The 24241-nt window shown below is 37.6% G+C and overlaps 4 protein-coding genes and 1 long non-coding RNA gene across 5 annotated transcripts; 3 read left to right on the forward strand and 2 right to left on the reverse strand.

Moving 5' to 3' along the window:
* Positions 1-4: 4 nt before the first annotated feature.
* Positions 5-1168, reverse strand: LOC145238653 (uncharacterized). The gene is made up of 2 exons (XM_080101893.1): positions 632-1168; positions 5-498 (listed from the first exon to the last, which is right to left on the reverse strand). The coding sequence occupies exons 1-2, from the start codon at positions 879-881 to the stop codon at positions 5-7; spliced, it is 744 nt and encodes a 247-aa protein (XP_079958019.1). The 5' UTR covers positions 882-1168.
* A 3231-nt stretch (positions 1169-4399) lies between these two features.
* On the forward strand, positions 4400-12955 carry LOC145238361 (replication factor C subunit 1-like). The gene is made up of 19 exons (XM_080101502.1): positions 4400-4530; positions 4598-4718; positions 5207-5290; positions 5609-5796; positions 5859-5943; positions 6016-6434; positions 6964-7143; positions 7558-8064; positions 8295-8417; positions 8499-8650; positions 9032-9206; positions 9336-9458; positions 10350-10476; positions 10559-10771; positions 11320-11413; positions 11479-11647; positions 11754-11871; positions 12188-12270; positions 12591-12955. The coding sequence occupies exons 1-19, from the start codon at positions 4528-4530 to the stop codon at positions 12684-12686; spliced, it is 3060 nt and encodes a 1019-aa protein (XP_079957628.1). The 5' UTR covers positions 4400-4527; the 3' UTR covers positions 12687-12955.
* Positions 12852-14508, reverse strand: LOC145238362 (dynein axonemal assembly factor 6-like). Its single transcript, XM_080101503.1, has 5 exons — positions 14305-14508; positions 14158-14239; positions 13908-14010; positions 13602-13784; positions 12852-13032 (listed from the first exon to the last, which is right to left on the reverse strand). Exons 1-5 carry the CDS (start codon positions 14401-14403, stop codon positions 12903-12905), a joined length of 597 nt encoding a protein of 198 aa, XP_079957629.1. The 5' UTR covers positions 14404-14508; the 3' UTR covers positions 12852-12902.
* Positions 14509-16057: 1549 nt separating this feature from the next.
* Positions 16058-18400, forward strand: LOC145238691 (uncharacterized). Its single transcript, XR_013862163.1, has 2 exons — positions 16058-16129; positions 16596-18400. It is a non-coding gene; the product is annotated as an uncharacterized LOC145238691 (long non-coding RNA).
* Positions 18401-18745: 345 nt separating this feature from the next.
* On the forward strand, positions 18746-21246 carry LOC145237820 (uncharacterized). The gene is made up of 6 exons (XM_080100808.1): positions 18746-18759; positions 18807-18840; positions 19053-19109; positions 19403-19479; positions 19902-20013; positions 20220-21246. Exons 1-6 carry the CDS (start codon positions 18746-18748, stop codon positions 20265-20267), a joined length of 342 nt encoding a protein of 113 aa, XP_079956934.1. The 3' UTR covers positions 20268-21246.
* Positions 21247-24241: the final 2995 nt, after the last annotated feature.

The raw sequence follows: 24241 nt of genomic DNA on the forward strand, positions 1-24241 counted from the left end.
TGTGTTAACACTGAGAAGGCGAGTCGTGTCTAAGCGGGATTGTTTCATCCGCTCTACCGCTGGGCCCCTGCTCATACGTCTCGTCCTGTTGAGTTTGAGCGGGTGGTACCCCCTTAAACTTGGATTCTTCCTGTACGGGCTGAGATTCGGAACTCTCGTTATTGGTAGGCTCTGGACCGGCCTCGACATCTTCTGCGTCATTTTCTGATAGATTGCCACGAGAAATTGTACAGCGGGGCGGTCCGTCTTTGACGAATAGATACACCATGATTGCAGCTGCAAGAACCACCACCACCACCGCAGTGATAACGATCAACCAAATTTCCTGTTGGTCGTTTTTCTCTTGCAGTTCTGCCACGGTTGTTTCGAGCAGCCTCACTTCCATTGTGTAGGATTCGTTGAGTGCAGCCAAGCTAACGGTCAAAGCTTGTACAGTAAGATTCAGTTGGTTCACATTATTTCGCAATGGGGAAATCTGATAGACTTCGGCGTATGTTGCTGAAAAAGCGATACATTTTAGTTAGGCCACAAAAGTGGTACTTTTTCTTAAAATTAAATGAAGTTTTCCAACCTGCTATGTAATATACATAGCGCACAAACTCACTAACACAGTAAAATCACACAAACTCACCAGGGCAATCGATGCTGCATGCCACAGCGTTGGCTTCTGGTGTGCACAGCGTAATACATTGCTCACAACGATCTGTCGCATCGCTGTAGTATTGGCCAACTTCGCAACGATACTTTGCATTCAGTTCCTTTCTTACAGCGATTTTGGTGACCAGTTCAGCGATTTCTTCCACATCTTTTCTTGTTAAGGGTTGATCTTGTGCATAAGATAATGAGAACAGAAAAAGCAAACAGGTAACTAAACGTTTCATGACTTATGTTTTTCCACTCCCGACACTAGTACCGCTTTGGAGAATAAAAGTTGTCGAAATGGATGTCTAATCAAACCATTGCTTTTAAAGACCACACATAACCTCGTCACCAGTAGGGGATTTTCTATGTGCTCAACCAGCCCGGTATGACCGACGAAGTTTACCGGGTGGTTCCCCGCGTGGTGAATGGGGTGTTGCAACATAGCGTGTAATAGTATGCGGTATGACACCATTTTCGAGCAAATATGTTTATTGGAAAGCGAACGCTCAAAACATGTTTGTTTGTTTTGCAGTTCACGAAAGTAAAAAACTTGCTCAATGATTTTTTACAACACAATGTTTACGCCAAGAGATAAAACAGTTGTTACCACTACTAATGCACTTGTGTCAAACTAAATACGTATGTTGCATATTAAAAGTATTTTGGTCAAACTGCTGGAAAAAAAAGGTGTACTGTTATACGATGTACCACTTGGCGCACAGTGTGTAGCTATGGTATTGCTTTGTTAGGAAACACACAGGACTGCTTGCTGGCAAGCAATATCATCTCTTCAGGGCGTTAGACTGGATTGTGATTGGGTGATGCAATGGCTTGGAATGTGTACGGTACAGGGCTTACAGTGGTATGACTGTTTCCATGCTAAAAAACATGTTTGTCAGATAACCATGGTTTAAAAACACGTTTGTTCGATTTGTTTTGCAATTTACAAAAGTTACATTGTTACACTTGGCGTAGAGTGTGTAGCTATGGTATCGCTTTTTTGCAACATATATCTACAGGACGTTCAGACTGGATTGTCACCCTCGGGTGGAATGTTCCAGAATAAACCGGCTCGATTGTTGCAAGGCGGTTCTGAAGCCCTTTGAATTATTTCGGCCGATGGAATGTTGCCTCTGCTGCTGAACGTAACAGTACTAAGCTTTGGTGTTGATTTCTTGTTCTTGGAATGGACACAATAGAAAAAAAACATACTAATGAGGAACGCTATTATGACTAGCGGTGGCCATATCAGTAAATGGTTGTCATTCATAAAACGATTGGCATGTTGCTGTTGCTTGGCACGTCTTTGGGAAATGGTTTGGTTAAGCTCATTTAGTCTCGTGTTGATTTGTTGAAGACTTTTGCCAAGTAAATTCGTTTCCTGTCGTGATGTGTAAACTGCAACATAAAACATAATACCTCATATACGCCTAAACACATTTAGGCAAATAAGTTGTTGTACAAAACGACAGGAGTGTAACAATGTTGATTTAAGTAACCGTTCTTTTAAATTAACGGTAAACAAACTGTGGTGCTGTCAGACTGTACAACTACTAGTTGAACTGGTTTCTTACGTACCTTGGCACTTTTTTCCACACCTGGAGCTATAATTCTTTCCAACACATTTTTTACAGCTAACACAACTGTTGTTGGACAACACAAAGTAAGAATCTAATCCACATTGCGTTTCATCAAGCTTTAATTCCTTTAAGTGTGTTTCGGTTTCTGCGGTCAGCATGTTGAAAACAGTGTCCCTTGCTAAACTTCCGCCTGCTGGGTTTAACTGCCTTGCCGATGAACTTGGTATAAGGCCAACTAGAACTAAGCCAGCGAGTAGAAACGCAGCGGTTTGGTTCAACATTTTCAGGTAGTAAATGTAAACCAAGTATTGTATACTAACACCTAAATCACTGTTAGCCTACAACTGGCGGTCCTTGTTCTGTTTCAGATCCTTTGCAAAAATAGTAACTTAGAAATGAGCTTAAAAACCTCCGGAACATTGACCACACTTAATCTGTGTTTACCTGGTCAATCTGCATCGCTACTGTATCAATTTGAGATTACTCGCAGTCATTCTTGGGAAAGTACCACTGTGGCATTAATAAGGTAGTTTCCTTAAAATTTTTGATAACTTCACCTTAAACGTACCAAGGGAATTACGTGAATAAATCCCTGCAAACTTGTTCGGTTTGGTGATGTTTTTTTTTGGTACCTTTGCTTATTTTCTTGCATGTAGGCCTATTATGTTGTCAAATAATTAGAAATACTATTTTGTAGGCACAAACTGATTGATGTGATAACAAACGCTTGTCGACTTTAAAACCAATCATTAGGTGTTTTTCCGAGACTATTTTCTCCGATATTGCCACATGTTAAAAATTAACAACTTTCCGTATGTTTGCTACATGTTGCGCCACCAAAGCATGAATTAAAAACATTTGTGTTTTAATGCGGAAGTGAAATCACTTAAAACAACAAAAGAAATCGCAAGTCATCATAGATTCTAAAAAAATCCCCTTCGGTTTAAGTACCATATGGCATTCAACGTCGCCAATACTTCCCCGAAGTTTATGAAAACAAAACGTACCCGCTGGTGTTGTTATCGGCATACTTTCAACAATATAATAAATTAACTAAACACCAAACGTGAGTGAAATACAAATTTCATCACGCACGATAATATGTAGCCTATAGCCCAAAGTGTAAGTAAAACACTTTTACGTAGACTTTGATATAGGCTATAAACCAGTGGTTCTCAAACTCGGTTTTCGGGGCCGCATGCGGCTCCCAACTACTTATTTTGCGGCTCGCACCAGACCTCAGAAAACCACCAAACATTGCTATTTTAGCTTTCAAAGTCTTAATCTTTATTGATTTTCTCAAGGTTTCGTTTTTTTGTGGCTCTCTACACACTTAAAAAAATACTATTTGGCCCCGACAATAAAAAAGTTTGAGAACCACTGCTATAAACACTAAAAAGCTATGTTGATTTTTCTAACTTAAATAGAATACATTTGACAACGCAGTATAGGCCAACCTCCATTATAGAAACATTTTTTCGCAAACAAATGACTGTCGGCATCTAATGACTGTTCTAGGTGTATTGGTGAACCCTTAAAGTTGTTGTGACGAACTCATGCACCCTGTTTACTTAAAAAGGTTAACTGAGATAAAAGCAATATAAAAAATCATTATGCGTATCATCATGTCAATCAAACCGAACGGAGCTCGCAAAAATTGCTTGAATTGCTACCAATACTCCAAGCATATGTTCGCGAATTTTCTGTGAAACACCGAAGAAAAAGCCAAAACTCGATGTCCTAATACAACCCGACTGTAACGCAGACACTATCAAACTTGACACGGGGATAAAACATTAAAATTTTTTACCTTGGTTCACATCATTTGAAACCTACATCCTTTTTCTAATATCCTGACGGTCAAATATTAATGGTTCAATAAAAGTTTGTGATGCACCTTTGTATACCCCTTCGCACTGGTGCACCCCATGCATATTTTGGTGCACCCTAGGGTGCACCGTGCACACCGGTTGAAGAGCACTGATATAGGCTATTCAGCTCTACTTATACCTATCACGCAACATTTTTAAGCGGTAAAGCGCAAATATTTTTGTTTTGAACACTTAAAAAATGGTTACATAACTTCACTCGATAGTTTACACTTTTATTTAAAATATTTTATAGGTAAATTATAAACTAATCAATCAGAAGTGACCCTTGGTTACGGGTCGCTGAAATCGTGTGCAATCTTGCTTATTTGGCGCCAATGTTGCGCGTGGAATGTTTGTTGACAAACCTCTCTACAATACGGAGTACGGACCCATGTTTTTGAGCATACTCGTCTAAAATGAGTTAGGTGATTAAAATGGTAAGTTTTGGGGAAAAATCACACCATTAAAAACAAGGTAAAAACTTTGTTTGTGAATTTGCTGTAGGATATTCGAAGCTACTTTAAGAAGTCTTCGAGTGACACTGGCAATGAAGCTGACGATTTTGTAAAATCCCATAAGAAAAGTACCCAAAAAAGATCAAAAAGGAAGGGTGTGTTATTTGATGGTAAGTGCTTTTTCCAACTATTTTTGTAATTTGTATTAACTGCATAATAGTTAACAAAAACACATGTTCATGAACAAACAAATGGCATTTGTTTTTCCTTATTGGTTATTGGGTTGGGCAATGCCTTGTTTCTTTTTATGCATGGTGGGTGTGCATTGTCCAAATGTATTTTCTCACAGTAAGTCCCATGTCAAATTGCCTGTTTCATTGCAAATCTGATGAATTATTTTTTATATGACATTTTGTCTTGGGAAGTTGGTGACTTCAATTTCATTTAAACCATTTGGTTTTACTGAGTTGGAGCAAATGCCAAGTATATTGCGAAAGAAAACACAAGTGGAGCGACTGGGATTAGAACTCACAACCTTGTGAGCAAAAGACAGTTGTCCTAACCATTTGCTATTTTAGCAAATAGTTTTTATCTTTTTATCATAGTGGTTGCATGGTTGATAAAACTGTCAATTCTTTTATTATAATACTTTTTGTAGACTCTTCTGATGAGGATTCACCAGTTAAGTCTGCAAAAACAAAGAAGATTAAAGAGCATATAATAGATGTGATTGACAATTCAGGTATTATTTTGTAAAATCCAAGTTTGCAGAGATGTATGGTACAGGATCCAACTCTGTCCAATCTATGGAATACCTATGAGTCAGATTTACTGTATATAACTATGACTATTAGCATTCCTAATCCTATAACTCTAACTCCTCAGAAGTAAATTTTTAACTCTTTGATTTTTACCAAAACAATTGCCCAAACATGTCTCAATGGCAATCTTAACTTATAAAAGTTTAGACTTGTATTCTCAACAGTCCTAATGTCACCAAATCCAGGGAGACACTGCCAAGTTTATGTAGCATTGCAAGTGACATGTTTTTGTTTATTAGATGAGGAAATTAGGAAACCAAAATCAAAAAGGCTAGGAAAAAGCAAAGCTACCACCAAAATCCTCGAAACTACCACCCCCAGCCAATTTTTCGGAAAATTTAACTCACCTGCAAAATCAAAGGCTACCAAGAGAAAAGCAACAGAGGATGTGACTACCACTGGCAATTTGCCAAAAACTCCCAAAAAGGTGATTGTTTATGTAATAAATAACTATAAACCATGTTAAGAACTATAACGTTTGTGTTCCAGGAGCCAGTACGTGCACAAAATGATGATCTGGACGATCTACTTAATGAGCTACCTTTGACCCCAGTGAAAGTAAATGGGACAAAAGGTAAACATATGGTAGTTATTAAATTAGTTTGCAATTGATGAAATACAAAAACAATAAAATGTGTTGTTTTAGATACTGTTTCAGGAAAACTAGCCAGGGTTGCCAAAAAAACTCACAGCAAAGTGTCCCCTACAAAAATAAAGAAGGAACAAGTTGACAAAAAGAAACATCACAATGAAACTAAAACAGCAATGCATAAAAATATAAGACAAGAGCATGTTGAAAGAAAACCAACCACGGCAAAAACACCAAAGACAGAGTCATCAAAACAAAGCTCAAATACTAAAGTAGAAAAGGAAAAGGCTACAAATGGTACTTCGGTGAAGAAAGAAATGCAGCAAACTGGAGTCCAGAAAACACCTAAAAAGGCACCTTCTGTGTCAGACGCAGATCAACAACAGTCAAGTGCCAAAAAGGAGAGGTTTATGAAATATCAACAATGGCAAAATCGTTCAGGTCCTTCAGCCCCTGGTTCAAAAGAAATACCAAAGGTTTGTTGATCAAGCATTAAGTTGTGTTTAATAACAAAGAAAAAAAACATTTAAATGTCATGCTTAGAGGAAACTTGTCAAATTACTGCATTGTTAACCTGCAGACAATGCACACAGTTTTGACCTAAAAGGTCTTATCTGTGCAGCTGGTGACGAGAGATCAGCCATATTGACTAGTGTAGCCATCCAACGACATGCAAGTTTGTTGGGAATAACAGGCTTAAAAGCCATGCCTCACCTATTTTGTGCGATGCCACAACTGGGCATACACCACAGAGAAAACTGGTTTACAAATAACCAGAATAGGTGAAGGTGAGGCATGGCTTTTAAGCCTGTTACTCCCAACAACTGGAATGCCGTTAGATGGCTACACTAGTCAATATGGCCAATCTCTTGTCCCCAGCTGCACTGATTAGACCTTATAGATTGAAACAGTGTGTACTGTCTGCAGATTATCATTTATTGGCTTGATGCTTTTGCATTACCACATCGTTTTCGTATGTTTATGAAGTTGTGTTGGTTATTGCAGGGAGCTGATTACTGTTTCGAGGGTTTAACATTTGTTATAACTGGTATCCAAGAATCCCTAACTCGTGAAGAAATCCAATCACTGGTTGAGAGGTATGGAGGCAAAGTTACAAGTGCTGTTAGTGGAAGAACATCTTACCTGATTACAGGGGAAGATGCAGGACAATCTAAACTTGCAAAGGTGCAGTTTTAGGACTTACAAACATAGTTCTGAAAAACCCTACTACCAAAGTACTACATTAAGGTTTCAGTAGGACTTGGAAAACTATCTGTCTAATTTTAAGAACAGCGTTTTTTAGAAAATTTATTTGGCAAGTCTTTTGTGCTTAAATTTTCCTTTACCCTAATTTTCTGTTTTGCTGAAAATGCATTTGCCAACTGATGATACAAAAATTATATAAAACTGTCATTGAATTAAACACCAAATCTTTTGGTACTACCACTGCTGTAAATAGTTATTGTAATGAATTGTATACAGGGTATATTTGCTGTTCTATATTGAAAAAAGGGAGTTAGTTACTATTGAACATTCTTTATTGAATTTTTGCACAATGGTTACCTGGTAGTAAACAAAAAATATAAATGTTTCCAACAGGCTGAAAAACACAAGACCAAAGTTATTGATGAAGATGAGTTTCTTAACCTTATTAAAACACTACCTGGCAAGAAGTCAAAATATGAAGTTCATGAAACACCCAAAGTTTCACCACCCAGCAAAAAGTTATCCCCCAAAAAATTGTCCAATGGTCCATCTCTTGGTAACGCTTCTGTTCCACTACAAAAAGTGAAAAAAGAAGTTAAACTTGTAAACAAAGAAAGTTCACAAAACCCAGGGGATTACATGATGTGGGTGGACAAATATAAACCAAAAAGCGTCAAGCAAATAATTGGACAGCAAGGTGCCAGCAGCAATGTACAGAAACTACTTAAATGGCTTCAAAACTGGCATTCAAACAACAGGACAGCTGCAAGCAAGAACAAACCAAAGCCAAAGTTTAGCCCATGGGGTGGAGGTGATCCTACTGGATCCATCTACAAAGCAGCTTTGCTCTCTGGACCCCCTGGGGTTGGAAAAACTACATCAGCTACCCTTGTTTGCAAGGTAATGAACGCTGAATAACTTGAAGCTGAAGATACAAAAATGTTTTAAGCTGCAGAGAGTGCACACTGTTTTAACCTATAAGGTCTTATCAGTGCAGCTGGTGACGAGAGATTGGCAGTATGAACTAAAGCATCCACCTTAAACATTTAGTTTGTAACGTTTTTTATAATTTTTTACTTTTCTGTTGTTTGATAAAATTTCTTTAGATTTTATTGTTTGTTTTGTTGTAGGAGCTTGGCTTGTCGTATGTTGAACTGAATGCTAGCGATACTCGCAGCAAAAGAACTCTCAAGGAAGAGGTAGCAGCATCTGTTCAAAACACAAGTATTGCCACATTGTTTGGACAAGAACAGGTAAATAAAGGCAGAACATTTAATAAAACAGTGTACAATCTCCTACAAATAAGCTACTAAGATTTTCATTTGTTGTAAAAGAATGTTCCAGCATCAAACAGCGAAACCCAACATGTACTTATCATGGATGAAGTGGATGGCATGGCAGGCAATGAAGATCGTGGTGGTATGCAGGAACTCATACAGATTATAAAGTCAACCAAAATTCCCATTATCTGCATGTGTAATGACAGGTTTGTTTTGTAACTTATTGTGATTTGTAGGAGCTGTTATTGGCAAATTATGTAGATTGCGGCTACAGCAGATGACAATAACACAAGGGACTTTTAGTTGGGTAGCTCACTCTAAAATGTGCAATAAAAAAGGGGGACCAGTCTTAATGCAATGTCGGCTGTCTAGTGTGTGAACAACCGTCCAACAATTTTATGCTGCTAAATAAATAAGGAAAATAAAGGTTGTTTTTCTGCTATTAGGAACTGCTATCTATAGGTAATAGTTTGTGCCTGCATTGTGTTCCCTGTTTAGCCATTGTAACATTTTATTTGCCATGCAACCGGACAACTGATCCTTTATGGAGTCGTGTTTGCCAAACTCTGAAATAGATGACATTTTAGGGCTTCCCAGAAAATGCGTTCTCTTACCAACCATTGTTTCGACCTGCGATTTCAACGACCAAGGGTGGAACAGATTACTGGTGCTGTTATGAGCATTTGTTACAAGGAGGGAATGAAAGTTCAGGCACCAGCTGTACAAGCTATTATCAAAGGTTGCAATCAAGATGTCAGGCAGGTGTGCGCATGCACTGATTTTATGTAAATGTTATAAATTATTTGTCTATGTTTGTGCCAATGCCCTGAAAGTAAAAGTCTGTGGTACAGGTTTTTTTAAGAATACATCAGATTTTAGTGTGTTTTTCAGGTTCTTCACAACATGAATATGATTAAGTCCAACAACAACTCTTTGAATTATGATGATGCCAAAGCACATGCCGACAAGTCCCAAAAGGATGTTAATCTAGGAATATTTGACATAGCTAGAAAGGTAAGGTGGTTGACTTATTGGTAGGCAAAGTTAACCATCCTTTTGGTGATGCCATAGATCAGGGGTCTCAAACACGCGGCCCTCCAAGGGTTTTTGTGCGGCCCGCGAAGTAACTTTTAATCTGTTTTATTCAAGCGGAATACCCTCTATGACTACAGAGTTTACATGATACAATCATTCTATTAGTGGTGTATTTTACAGGATAATCGAACTAGCCCATTTTAGAACCAGCCATTGCGATTGTTGCGTCATTGTAGGCCATTGTTTCACACAAACAGTTGACTCTTTCACTTTGCTACACTGTGTATCTGTTTGCTGTCTATTACAATATTGATTTTTATTGTAGCTAATGGTGTAAATGAACACTTTACTTTGTGATTTTGCAATAGTTTGCTTCGATATCGACAGTGCGGCCCTCGATTACTTAAAAGTTTGTTTTTGGCCCCCAAAGCAGTTTGAGTTTGAGACCCCTGCCATAGATCTTAAGCCTCCTAAGTAAAGCACACAGGCTAGATCCGGCCCACCAAGTTTTTTAATCCAGTTAAATAAATTAGATTCCAAAACATGCCTAAATTATTAAAAACTACTTTATACATTTATGTATATTGTGCATTTTCACCAAATCAAATTGAATGTTGTTCGTCCGGTCATAAGTTTAAATCTGGCCCCAGACACTAAAAGATTTACGACGGTAACCCTCCATTAAACATCTTTGTAGACACCTTTCATAAATCAATGATTCTCAAACCCAAGTCCACAAATATGTATAAATAGTTTTAATATGTTATGTGGCCACCTCATAACACATAAAATGCTTTTAAATCTATGCTGTTTTCATGAATATAGTTATACAGGTATTGTTTTAACAAGTATATTCGCATGTTGTGATAGCTATTGTCATCGGAATCAGCTTCATTGTCATTGATTGACAAATCTAACTTGTTCTTCATGGATTACTCAATGATACCAAAGTTTATCCAAGAAAACTACCCCCATGTTAATCCCTATTCAGCCAAAGGTAACAACACATTTGGGTTGTCTGCTTTGTCTGTCAGCTTCATAAAAATAGATTTTTGTTTATGCATATTTTTGTTATTCAGGAAATTTGAAGCAACATTTGAATTTACTTAGCAAGACAGCAGACAGCATAGCATTCAGTGACTTGATTGAGACTTCTATTAGACATGATCAATCCTGGTCTATGCTTCCAATGATGGGCCTTATGTCCACTGTTATACCCAGTGACTTCATGAGAGGTGGAATGCAAGGAATGATAAATTTCCCATCATTTTTTGGAAAACTCTCAACCACTGGTAATTTTTTTGCTGTGGCTTTTCTCAAACATTTATAAATAATAGGACAAATTACTGTCCCAGTAGGAACTAAATAACTTTTTTCAGTGTTGCTACTTTTTTTTAGAAACATTTTTGTATTTTAACTGCCAAGAAGTGGTTAAGGCCTATTAAAGGTATGTTAGAATCAGGGTTTGCAAAATCTTTTACAAAATTTAAAAAAAAATTCAATGTGTACATGTGAAGATGTTTTGCCATGTCAATGAAACCCAATGTACACAAAGAGAGTGTTTTCCATCCTACATGCGCTTACTTACGTAATTTTATTATCACATACTGTGTTTTCCATTGTTGTACTAATGTGATAGTTACGTTTTTGTGTAAGCAGCGATTGTCAGTTTAGTAAAGTAATGTTTAAATCAAGTAGGTAATAAATTCAGTTCAAAATTTCCAAACAAGAAAATTAATTGGACACATTGTTTTAATTTAGTGTTCTTTGGGTTGTAATTTGCTTGCGCGGTAATGTATTTTTGGCCCCTTGTGTTACAAAAACATTTTCCCTTGTTTAGGAAAAAATCGACGCCTGCTTCAAGAACTCAAATTCCATTCCTCACTTCCAACTTGTGGCATAAGTGAAGGTGCATTTAATTTGGATCTTCTTCCGTAAGTACAGTAGTCAGTGGAGTCTGAAGTGCCACTAAAAAAACAATTAATCTTGTAATATTTAGGTACATGCGATGGCATCTTTGCCAGCCATTGATGAAACAAAGCAAGACAGGTGAAAATGAAGTCCCAGGTGTTACAAAGCTGCTCAGTGACTATGATTTTGTTAGAGAAGATTTTGACAGCCTTATGGAAGTTGGACAGTATGACGGTCAGCCAAACTACTTGAATAAGGTATGTAGCTGCATTTTTCACACCACATTTGCTTTTTGCCATTCTTATGATATGAAACGTTCAATATTATTCTCACTCAAATACAAATGTAATACTTTTTTGGCAGGTTGATTCAAAAGTAAAATCTGCATTCACAAGGACATTTAACAAAGAAAGTCACATGATCCCCTATGCCGTATTATCTGCTGCTGCAATGAAAAAGAAGAGGAAGACTGGTGATGAAGGTAAATAATAGCTTGCAGAAGATATATTGTTATAAAAACGAAAGCTGACAATGATTATGTAGCAATGCTGGTGCCTGTCCTATATAAACCATACAAACTAAATATTGTTAAATACTTTTTTAGCCTTTTTGCATACCTTGCCTTTCGGTACACAGCAAATATTTATGGGTTCCCTTCCCTCTGTTTGCACAAACAACTAGTGTTATAAAAGAAAGTGGCTGATATGGGACTGATTATAAAATAGGTGTAGGATATATGTATATGTAAAGAAATAGCTTACAGTGTATGTGCTAAGCCACCCTTTCTAATTCTGCAGGGTTGGACTTGGGTGAGGAAGGTGAACAAGATGTGGAAGACAGTGGAGATGACGACAAACTAGACAATGATGGCATGATCAAGGTATTAGTCAGTCACATTTTTGTTGTTGTCCATGGGCATGCAACACTTGAATGCGTTATGCTCACAATGAGTCCGTTGTTAAGCTGCCGGTTGTTATTGCAAGGCTGTTGAATCATACTTTAATTGATTTTTTTGACTTGGAAGGTTGGCGACTTTAATTTTGTTCAACCCATCAGATTCTGCTGGGTCGTAGCAATGTTGTTCAAGGAAACCAAGCAGTATAACAACCTTGCGAACACAAGGCGGTTGCGCTAACCAATCTGCCATTATTTTTGACAACTTATAAACTATTTTTAAATATCCTACATATACGTTACCAGGCTAAGAAAAAATCAGCAGCCAAACCAAAGACAACCAAAAAGTCCACATCAGAAAATGCTGGCACATCAAAGCGAGGAAAAGGAAAGAAGAAGTAATTCATCTGTTTTTGTTCCATCATGATTCTGCGACTTAATACATTTTTGTTTTCTGTATATATTGTTAGTAACTTGACTAACTTTGCTTTTTACTGCCAGCTCCTTATTTCATGCTTTCCTCATTTCCTTGCTATTATTTCTTTAAATGCAACACACACAGAGAGATAAAATATAAAAAATAAATCTTCAAAAATTGCCGTAACATGTAAACAAAAATCACTGAAAATTGACAAAATCATATTCTCTGTTCATTACAAGCGTCACTTCAAGTGTTTCTGTTTTTCCGTTCCACTTTGCTGAGCCTTGCTTGGGATGTACAGGATGGGGTAAAGAGAGCATCAGTCGACTGTAAATGAAAGTTTGTTTAGTGAAAGATTTTTTTAACATGCAGTTTATCCTTGCTTAGAACATATACATGTACTGGGATCAGCCCTGAAGTGTTCATGCAGACCAGTGATCGCAGCATACTCATTTCTAGATCATAGTATGCCAGGCCCAGTGGTGGAATTCAAATTTTTTGTCAGCCGGTTCTATCACAAAAGTTATATTTTTCAGCCGGTTCTGTTACAAAATGTCCATTGACAGTAACCAGTGTAATGCTTGCCAGTTTGCTGATCTCATATAATTTCGTGAGACGTTTCTATAGAACCGGTGCAAACCGCCTGAATCCCACCAATGACCAGGCCCATTGAATATGGCAAGGCACAGGATGGTCTGTGGTGATATTTTAACCCACGACAAATATTATTTTTGGGACCCGCTCTACCAACTGAGCTACACAGGCCCAGTGGTGAAACAGCCAAAAGTAGAAGGCCTTAGTTCATGAGAACAGTACAAGAGATATATGTTAATAAAAGATTGATAAGAAAGTATGAAGCAGATAAGACACCGAAAGGATTTTATTATACAACATACAGTTTTGGTGAGCGACAGGCAAGAAAATTTTCTTTCACGTCTAGTTCAACATCCTTCATTTCTGTTGCTGGAAGGATGATTTTGATTGTCATTTCTTCACAGCATGCTGATGAAGGGTTTTTACCACTCATTCCAAGAAACATGTCTTCTGAGGTAACTTTTTGCTTGTATGATATGTCGTAACTACAAAAGTAACAGCTGTGGCGTACCTAATTGTTAAAACTATCTATTTGACATGGATATATTTTAATGTGTTATATTATGCTAGGGCATGGCTTAAAAAGCTAAACAGTCAAAACAACATACTTGGGTGAGGGCCTTGGATCTGATTCATCTTCATAAACAGAAAATTGCTGTAGTCCTACTTCTTCATCAGCCCAAATATCATTTGAATTGCTATGTGACTTTACTGTGGCAAAGATAAAGCAGCACATTAAAACATTACCAAGTTTGAAATAAAGCTTTCAGCAACAAAGACCTCCAAATCGTTGTATTACCACTTTATTTTTATAATGAAAAAACAAAAGAATAATGAAACAAATGACATATAACTTGCCATAAGGACTTTCCAGTTGCTTTCCATTATTTTTCTTGGTTCCAATTGCACCAGGAGTGAAAGCAGGTTGGCTTAAATCTGGCTGTAATATTTGTAGGTGTTTAGCATAAAGATTTGCTTTTATTAAAGTCATAAAAAGAGTCAAACCTCGTCATCATCACTAGAATTGTCTTTTTCGGTATTGAGCAGATTGCATAAGTTCATAAGATTGTTCGTCCTTTCTACAGTGGAATCACAAAAGTCCATCTTGTTGTTAAAGGTCCTATCTGATCACCACAGTATCTATGCATGTATTTAAAATCGAACCTATTCGTACCCTAAAACACCTTAAAATAGGACAAAAGATTGATATTTTACTTTGTACTTTTTACAATGCATTTTGTTCTGGCGTCTTGTTTCTATGTTTATGTGCAACAAACCGTGACGGAAATATGATTTCGATTAATGAGTGTTTTTGTTGAAAGGGTTTCGAAGATGTCGAACATCTAATCATGCATTTTGAACTATATGAAGAGTAACACGTTTCGCCATGACTCATAGTAACGTAAATTTGCAAGGTAGCTACTAGCTACAGGTCATATCTAACTTGTTTCGAATCAATTGTGCTTCGGAGTATTTTGTTTTTACTCTCAACACTACTACATTAATCACCTATATTAAACATACTTCAGCAGACAGGCTAAATATAGGCCTAATTGTTTTATTTCATGAAGTTCTAAACCAGGGGTGTGCAACAGGCGACCCGCGGACCACAATCCGGCTAGCCAAGCTATTTAGTGTGGTCCTCACCAACGCACTGATTCAGAGAAAAAAAGGAAATTCTCTGTAAATTCAGCAAAATTTTCCGTTGGGTTTTGGTAAATCTCCTATGTTGCAAACATAACAACTATTAGCTAAAGCAGCGTTTTTAAACCGGTGGGCCATACAGCAGTTTGCAAGGACATTACCAATTTACGGAAAACGGAAATGACGGGAAAGAAAAAAAACGACAAAGGTCAGTGGTTCTGCGTCAACTTTCCTGCCGGTCCGCTAAATATATTACAATGCCGAATCTTAAATCCCCTTTCTGATTGATGTTTCCCACTGAACCTTGTGTCGTTAATGCAAGTGAACTGGTTTATGACACTACAAACTCACTTTTACAATATAAACGCTTTACTTAACTTCTAATATTTTGCAGACTTAACTTCTAAATATTTTTTATCATATTTTTTCAGTTTTGGTATAAATTTCAAACAGTTCGGTTTGTGCCGAATTTTCAAAAAAAGTTCGGGCCGAAACCGAAACATGGGGAAACAACCGAAACTTCGGTGCATCACTAGTTGAATCTAATCAATTGATCTTCTCAAACCATTCGGCCAAATGATTGCCCATAACAATAATGTTTTATACATGTTATATATTACTAAGATCAACATCCAATATTCCAACTATACCTTTCTTTATTAATAAAATTTCCTAGAAAGTAAAGCAAAGGACTGCGACAATTGAGGGTCATTAATTCAACACAGCGACTGATTTGATGTTTTTGCTTTAAAATTTCCAAAACCGTAAGTTCACATCATAAATTTACCTCTAACTTTGTATGACAAAGCTTCATTAAAAATCATCAATAAAGTCAAATATATTATAAATTTCAGTGCATTAAGTCCAATGGCATTGCTTATAACCAATGTCAGTAAATATTTACATAATCAAGCCTTTTTGGGTAAAACAGGTGTATTTTTGTTTTAATAGCTGTAAAACCACACCAAAGCTAGGCAACAACGGCCAAAACAGGATCTTTTTTAAGTTATATTATTCGAAACCCAGTAAAACTTTAAAACAATCTGTTTTTTCGCGCCACGTTTTCAGTTGATACGCTTGACAAAGACCAATCAGAGGCGAGTTCCAATGCACTTCCAGGTCGTTCCGTCCATTGTAAGTCATTTGGTTTGCGGGGATCATGGCTGGAAGGTCGCTCTGTTACAAGGTAAGTTACTACTATTTCTAAACGTTATGAATGTTTGAATCTTCTGTAAACGAAAGCTGGGTTCATGTTGTTGAGTTATGAAACTTCTAGAATATGTTAAAGCAATGATAATAATTTTATATTCGCATGTTTAAGGGGATGTTTCTAAGTTAAATGAAAGGCAAAATCGGTTGAATATGTAACTTATTGCATGCAACAGACTGTGTTGGATATTTTTGTGCAGGTCTGGAGTTATAGATTAAACCTGACTTAACTGATGTTGTAAACTAAAGCATCCATCCAATGCCTAACTTTTCATGCGCAAGGCGCGTTCGGGGTTCGCCTAAAGCAAAACACGGGGAATTTAATCGGCGCCGACGCAGAAGTAACGCCTCACACAAACCTTTGCATTTTCTGCCTGTAGAAACTTGTGCTTTAATGGCAGCATTCTAGTTTGCTGCACTGTTTAATTTTAACTTTTTTGCAGGTTCACCATCTCACATCTTACATCTCATCGACATCCATAGGACTATCTTCGTCCATCAACCAACGTTTTTCAACTTCAAATATTTACTTGTATGTGAACATAGGAGTCTGTCGTGGGTCAATCGGGTTTGCGGAACTGATAGGCCTAACTTAGGTTAACTGGCGCTAGGGTTGAGTGACCTATTCTTTACCGAGGAGGACCCGTAAAAGGAGGTCTTTCTCGGTCAAAAAAGGGCCCAAGACTATAGGAGTGCTTCTATGTCAGCAAGTTGGCGCTAGGGCTATAACTAGAGTGGCACTCTTTAACTAAGAGTAGGCTAGGTAACATAGATGGGGTACGTTTGGGATTAGCGCGCCACGTAGGGACTTTAGCTTAGATCGTTTTTAGCTAGGCGTGGCGCGTTGTTAAATGGCTTTAGCTAAAATAAGGTGCGCTTAGAAACACGGCCTGGGCATGGCCTCCACCGCATTGCATTGGCCGCGGTGCAGGCGTGACGGAGTAGGGACACAGCTACTCCCAATGAAGGTCCAGGCCCGTGGACGTGAGGGGGCCGGCATAGCATTTTGCCCGAAAAGTCCCGTGAGCCACCCTGATAGGGCGCAAACTGTTGTTAATCTTTTTTCCCAGCCCTGCTTTTGCGTAATTCATTTGGGTCCTTGCGGGGGGACTCGAAGGGCAAGGGGCAGTGACAAGCGGTTGTTGAGTTATACGCTGTAAACGTCACTGTTCCCTTTCAAACAAACGGTTGCGCCTGTATTAACTGTAAAATTAGGGCTATGTGGTTTTCGGGTTTTGACCAGTTTATTATACATGCTTGTGAATCCAGTTCAAAGTTTTCTTTAATAAGAAGAGACTGCGAATTGGATATCAAGCATGTAATGTTAAAACTCCTGATAATCGTGATAAATCTGTAAAATAATTTTTTTAAGCTACAGCAAACCAGATGCGCTGATGCCCCTAATTCCCATTTCACTGGTCAAGCCCTTTTTATTTTACTCGTGGATTTAGGCTAACTTATTAACTAATTTTAGTTTCGTATTCCTGCTTGACCCGGCCACTCTGTCATAATGGGGCAATGACTTTTGGGTGGTTGTAAAACACGGCAGACTCACTTTCTACTTTTCTAGGCTAATTTGCGACGGTTGTATGCAGGGCAGTTAGTTGAGGCAAGTTTGTGTACTTTTACGTCGGCCGCGCAGGAACGATGGCGGTTCCAACGTTTTTTCAGAAACACTTTTTTGATTCCTGTAGAATTCTGACACCAGTTACGTGCGAAAGATCAGCGAAGATTTCATCCACTGATTGCTTGCTCTTATAATTTGAGCTTTCGTTTTCCCTACTTCATTAACAAAAATGTGTGCGAGTCCACTTTTTCTATCCTTTCATTTCCCGTTAGTGAGACCAGTTCTTGGGGGGTGTTGTGCCTTTTTACCTCAGCCGGACAGGTTCTTCTTATTGCATTTTTGTTTATTTTTTGTCGCTTTAACCATGCGAACCGCCATCGTCTAGTTTTACAATGCGGAGAATTAACGGTTAAATAGAAGTCAGATTTTGCTGTTTTCAAGTTTCTATTAGTCTTCTTGCTTATGCTGGTGCGTTTTAGGTAAGCAAAATGTAATTTATCTTAACAAGCATTTAAAATAACACCCAATGTTTTTTTTCAGGATTGGTTTTCAAATATTGTTGACTGCATGGTTTCAAATATAAAAAATATCATTCCACAAACAGCTTGAGGTATTTTGAAATACATAACAAGTTATTTTTTTGCAGGTTTAATCAATTTGTTTATCGTTTACAGAAGTATTTTTTGCAGGTTTAACAAATTTGTTTCTATTTTACAGAAGTTTTTTTTGCAGGTTTAACAAATTTGTTTTTATTTTGCAGAAGTATTTTTTGCAGGTTTAATCAATTTGTTTCTATTTTGCAGAAGTATTTTTTGCAGGTTTAACAATGCATTTTTGTTTTGCAGGCCATTTAAACATTTCTACATGTTTTGTAAAACAATTAAATTTTTGCTTTGTTTAGCAGGTTTTTAAGAAATATTAGGAAATTTGTTTATCTTTACAGGTTTTATAGGAATAACGTTATTTTGTGTTTTGCAGGTTTTATAGGGTCCATTAGGAAATTTAACATTGTTGTTTTTTGGCAGGATGACGTTTTTCAGGTTTTAGGGACAAACTGTTTTAGTTGTGGTTCTATTTTGTAAAACAGGGCAATTGTTCTTTTTCAAATCTGTAATTTACAGGTTTGTAACAGTTTAATAGGAAACCTTTATTAGTGATATTAAATTAATGTGCGTTTTGTAAAATTTTACTTAAAGTCTAAAATTGTTACAAATCATTCACGTAGCAAACTTAAACATGATAAAAACCTCTTCTTTTCAGGTTTAACAAATGTGTGTTTTTCTCTTTCAGCACTGTTCATCTTTTATTAGTCAAAATAAACATATTTTAACAGATTAAGTTAATTTTGGATCCCAAGCTTTTTTTACCATTAACCGGAAAAGAAATCTCGGTAAGTGACGTCACAACAATCACCATTGTTCTAAAAAAGCATTGTTTGTTGACTTTTAAACGTAGTCTATTTCTAAACGCATTTAGCAGGCATATAAAAATACATCGAACGTAGTAAACCTGGATTTTAAAACATCCATTTTTCCTCTCTTTATTGGTTCACACGCTTGTTAGAACTTAAAATGCGAAAACCAAATCATCATAAACGAGTGACTTAATCATTTGCCTTAATTAACTTGAAAAAAAATCATCTCATATTCCCTATAAGTTGTAGGCAACTGTTTTTTGTTTCAGATATCCTGGCTGACGCACTTGTCCAATTTAGCAACAAGCTACAACATCGAAAACGATCTGGTACAGAAAGGTAAAAGGTAAATTATGTTCCTGTCATTGTTGAATTAAAATATTGAAGGAACGTAAATGAAACTTGTACTTTTCACCGTAGAGTAACCTTTGTGTAGGCAGGCGTGTTTACATATTTTTTCAATTTTTTTAGAGGTTATTCACTTAGCTCTTAACGTTCCGCCTGTTGTAAGAACATATTTAACTACAGGTTTCTAACCTTGTTGGTAGCGCCCTCTTTGGGCGTTTTGTAAAATTGAGTGAGCGTTACTTTAGCCATTGTTTGTTTTCAATGGGATTTAAAACCTTTAATCGGAAAGCTCTTGTTCAAACGAATGCAAAATGTTTAAAGCTAAGTTGAACTGTTGAACTAACTGCCCACGCAGCGTATGGGGATCTGTACCATAAGGAAGTAGAGAATTTGAAACATATTTTAATTTATGCTTTCAAGCACCCACACACCGTATCACGTTGCAACGCTGAGAAGAACGTTCCGTCCAACGCTATCAGCATGGAGAGCTACGACCGTGTTTAACACAGCCGTCGAATTCACAAGAGACCAGGTACAGTTTTCTTGCGTTCTTATATATGTGTCGCATGTACATGCATTAATTTACGTCTCTTCTGTGCATGTTGTTTAATTAGGAGTATTATTGGTATGCGAAAACGTAAACAAAAAGTTCAAAGCTAAGTTATATCCAACGTAGTGCATGAAGATCTGTGTCGTAAGGGGATAGAGATTTAACATGTATTTTGATTATTTTTTTAGAGCACCTACACACACAACGTATTCACTGAGCCACCGATCGTATGCTGACGTCATCTGTGTCGTCATTCGGTGACCTTTCACTGACGTCATCATCTCCTCTTCCAACGTTGACGTCATCATCAGATGTTTGGAAATGCACAATGTGCAGAAGCATACCAACAGTAGACTCGTTACTATTTGACTTTTACGTCACTGTGACGTAGGAAGCATCACGTCATACCTATATTCCTTGCCCAAGCACAAACTGGTTTCTTTTTTTGACAATGGGCAATGAGCAACGATGCTGCTCTTGGTGCTAACTTGTTTGCAAAAAGCAAAAATTGTGTAAAGTCGCGACAAGTGAAGTTATTCTTGATTCGAGAACTGAGTTTATGCATGTTATCTTTTGTTTATTCTTGTGACGTTGTTTTCAGGAGTTTTAATGGATCTGAGGACTTGTTGTTATTGCTGTAGTTACCATTGCTGTTTCCAATAACGTTTTTAACAGTGTTTTTTGGTGTAGTTTCCCACTGCAGTTAATCACCAGTGTTGGAATTTTCCCTTTGTTTTTTTTATTGATGATGTTTTAGGCCGTATCAGTATCCAGCATTAGCTGTTCTCTCTGTGGTGTAGTCGCCTTACGACCTTCGGTCTTCGAGTAAAACTTAAAATAACAATTTGTGTTTGTCTTTTGTAATTTCCCACTGGATGTAAATATATTGTCCCATTTGTTACGAACTACTGGTTTAGAAAATAACTATTGCTTTACCGTCAGTTTATCCATTGTATCTATTGATTGCTCAATAGTCTTTTTATTTGTTTTCCTTTGTGTTTCACGGTTAGATTCTGGTAATTGTGGCTGACGTTATGTTAGTTTTCATGCTTGTGCAAATGTGCAGCCTATAGTATTTGCTACCTACGCTAGCTGCAAGTGTATTTGTAATAGTTTATCATTCGTGTTTTGAAGAGTAACGCTTTTTTGTCTATTTAGTACTGGTGTTCGCCAACTGTTTTAATCGTTCGAATTAAATGATTGTGAACAGACAAAGACTCGATTTTTGTTTTTCCTTTACGCTAAGTTGCAGTTTTATTTCACCTGATTGATAAAAGCTTGAACCGTTGGTTAAATGGTGGTTATATATAAAGACATAAATTTATCAGTAGAGAATAACATTGGTTAGAACTTTTCTGTTGATTGTTTTAGAATCACTTCTGGGCCAAAATAATTTAAAGCTGCTATGACTAAAGTCTGTATAAAACACAAATTCTGTGACTATAACATCTTAACACAGCTCGGACATGATTTCAGATTACTGATATCTAACGCAATGAGCTCAGTTATTAAATAAGGGGGTAAGTGTAGTTTCAGGATCACTGCTGGGTCAAATATAATTTGGTGGAGCTATGAACATGTAACTTATTTCAAGACACGATTTAAACATACCGGTAGATGGCATAATGAGCACAGTTATTACATATTGTGGGGGTAAGGGGCCTATTATAACTTTAATATTGGCAGTTTTAGGAACACTTCTGGGCCAAAAATACATTGGTGGAGCTACTAACATAGTAACTTATTTCAAAATATGTTTTACACCTACCGGTAGGTGGCGTAATAAGCACAGTTATTAAATAAGCGCAGTAGTTCTTGTAATGGGCGGTGAAGGGCCCGTTGCTACCAAAAAGTTATTCCTTCTCTATACAGTGCTTTGCTTTATACAGCAGAATTTAATCAAAGTTGCAAACCCCGGTGAGCCATGTATCGCTAATATTGTAAAAATGGACATTTTTCGAAACACCAAACGGTGTTTTTAACCACTGGTACATTTAAGTTACAATTTTTATGAACAAAATATTTTGGTTAGTTTTGACTGCACCACAGTTTGAACACCACGTGCGCATGCATGTTCAACTCAGCCGTTCCCAAACAAGGGTTTGCAAACGATATCTTAGGACTCGAACAATGAGTTATTCTGCAATCAGTTTAAACGCTTAAAAGGTCTTGTGATTTTACATGCCGAAATCTAAGCGGAATTTCCAAACGCTTGTTTGTTTCGAGCAAACCACTTATTTCATCATAAGTTACAAACGAAGGCGATTGTTTGCGCACAAACCTCGTCAAATGTCATTCTTGTATATAATGTATAAGCTATTCAGTGGTAAATCTAAAAAACGTACATTACTTATGTAGCAAAAGGTGGTTTTGACCGGTTTCTGCTTCAGGAGGCAGAAAACTGGTTTTGACTGGTTTCTGCCTACTAGAACAAGGGTTCGCAAATAGTGAGTCGCGAGACCTTCCAGTCTAGGTCGCGAAATATTTTGACTTTCCCATGAATATAAGCATCGCATCCACAGTATTAATGAACTTCGGCCTTTTTCAACCTTTTATTTATTATTGCATTGTTACAAATGACTACGTGAGTGTTACATATATAGTCTATGTAACAATGCAATAAGTTAACCGCACCTGTGCTAGCAGTCATGCGGTTTCTGCACTATCTTATTAACTGATCAAGACTGGGAGTTGAAGACGATCTTCGGCTGGCGTCTCTCAAATTAAATCTCGATTTGATTTGCTATGTTCTCAACACAAAGGCTACCGTTCTCAAAATAGCAACTGACAATAGCATACTATCAGTCTTAGTATTGATATTTAGTTGCTTGGTATTTTCCACAAACTTACATGCTAACAAAATGCTTGGGTCGGGAAAATTTAGAGGAATTTTTTTAGGGTCGCGCCAAAAAGCATTTGCGGCCTAGAGAACCTCCAAAAAAAATCGGGATAAAAGTTTCGCTTTTAGAAAGCGGTTTAAACCCGGTGCCTTCGAAAACAGCAGGTCCGCTTGGTGCGCTAAGTGCGCTTAATCCGCTAGGTACTTTGCTTGGTGCGCTAGGTACTTCGCTAGGTATACTACAGGTAACTCGTTTTAATGCAACAAAGCCCGTAAATAGTGCAGGTAACCTTTTTTGAAGCGAGGAAACTTGTAGTTACTGCGACGTAACGTAATAACGCTGTAGGACCCACAGTGTAGGTACTGGTTTAAAGGTTAAGGTTAGGGTTAGGTTAGGTTTGGGTTTAGTTTAGGGTTAAGATTAGGGTTAGGTTTAGGGCTTAGGGTTTTAAGTTTGGGGTATGTGTAAGGACTATCGTAACTATTTTCCATCAGTATTTGCATGTTTTAACGATAACTGCAGTATTTTCAATTTGTCGCAAAAAAACAGGACAGCTGCAGTATTTTCGTGTTACGTCGTAACTGATATGACTTTAATCGCACCAAAGAGAGTTACCTGCACTATTTTTAAGTTACGTTGCAAAGGTTACCAAGCGGGGTGCCAAGCGCACCTGTAGTATTCGAAGGCACCGGTTTGAACCGGTTTGGAGGTTCGGTAGGAGGCAGAAACCGGTCTAAACCAGTTTGAAACTGGAATATTCCGGCGAAAACCCACCGAAAACCGGATTTTTCTTGAATTTTTTGACCCCCGAAAATCGAAAAAACGGAAAGGCTATAGCCTTAGGGTTTTTTCAAAAATCGGGTCAAAATTTCGTCTCTCCGATTCCGGTTTAAACCGGTTTGGAGGTTCGGTAGGAGGCAGAAACCGGTCTAAACCGGTTTGAAACTGGAATATTCCGGTGAAAACCCACCGAAAACCGGATTTTTCTTGAATTTTTTGACCCCCGAAAATCGAAAAAACGGAAAGGCTATAGCCTTAGGGTTTTTCAAAAATCGGGTCAAAATTTCGTCTCTCCGATTCCGGTTTAAACCGGTTTGGAGGTTCGGTAGGAGGCAGAAACCGGTCTAAACCGGTTTGAAACTGGAATATTCCGGTGAAAACCCACCGACAACCGGATTTTTCTTGAATTTTTTGACCCCCGAAAATCGAAAAAACGGAAAGGCTATAGCCTTAGGGTTTTTTCAAAAATCGGGTCAAAATTTCGTCTCTCCGATTCCGGTTTAAACCGGTTTGGAGGTTCGGTAGGAGGCAGAAACCGGTCTAAACCGGTTTGAAACTGGAATATTCCGGTGAAAACCCACCGAAAACCG

The sequence above is a fragment of the Phallusia mammillata genome, chromosome 7 (assembly GCF_965637545.1).
Source record: "Phallusia mammillata chromosome 7, kaPhaMamm4.hap1.1, whole genome shotgun sequence".
Taxonomy (NCBI): Eukaryota; Metazoa; Chordata; class Ascidiacea; order Phlebobranchia; family Ascidiidae; genus Phallusia; species Phallusia mammillata.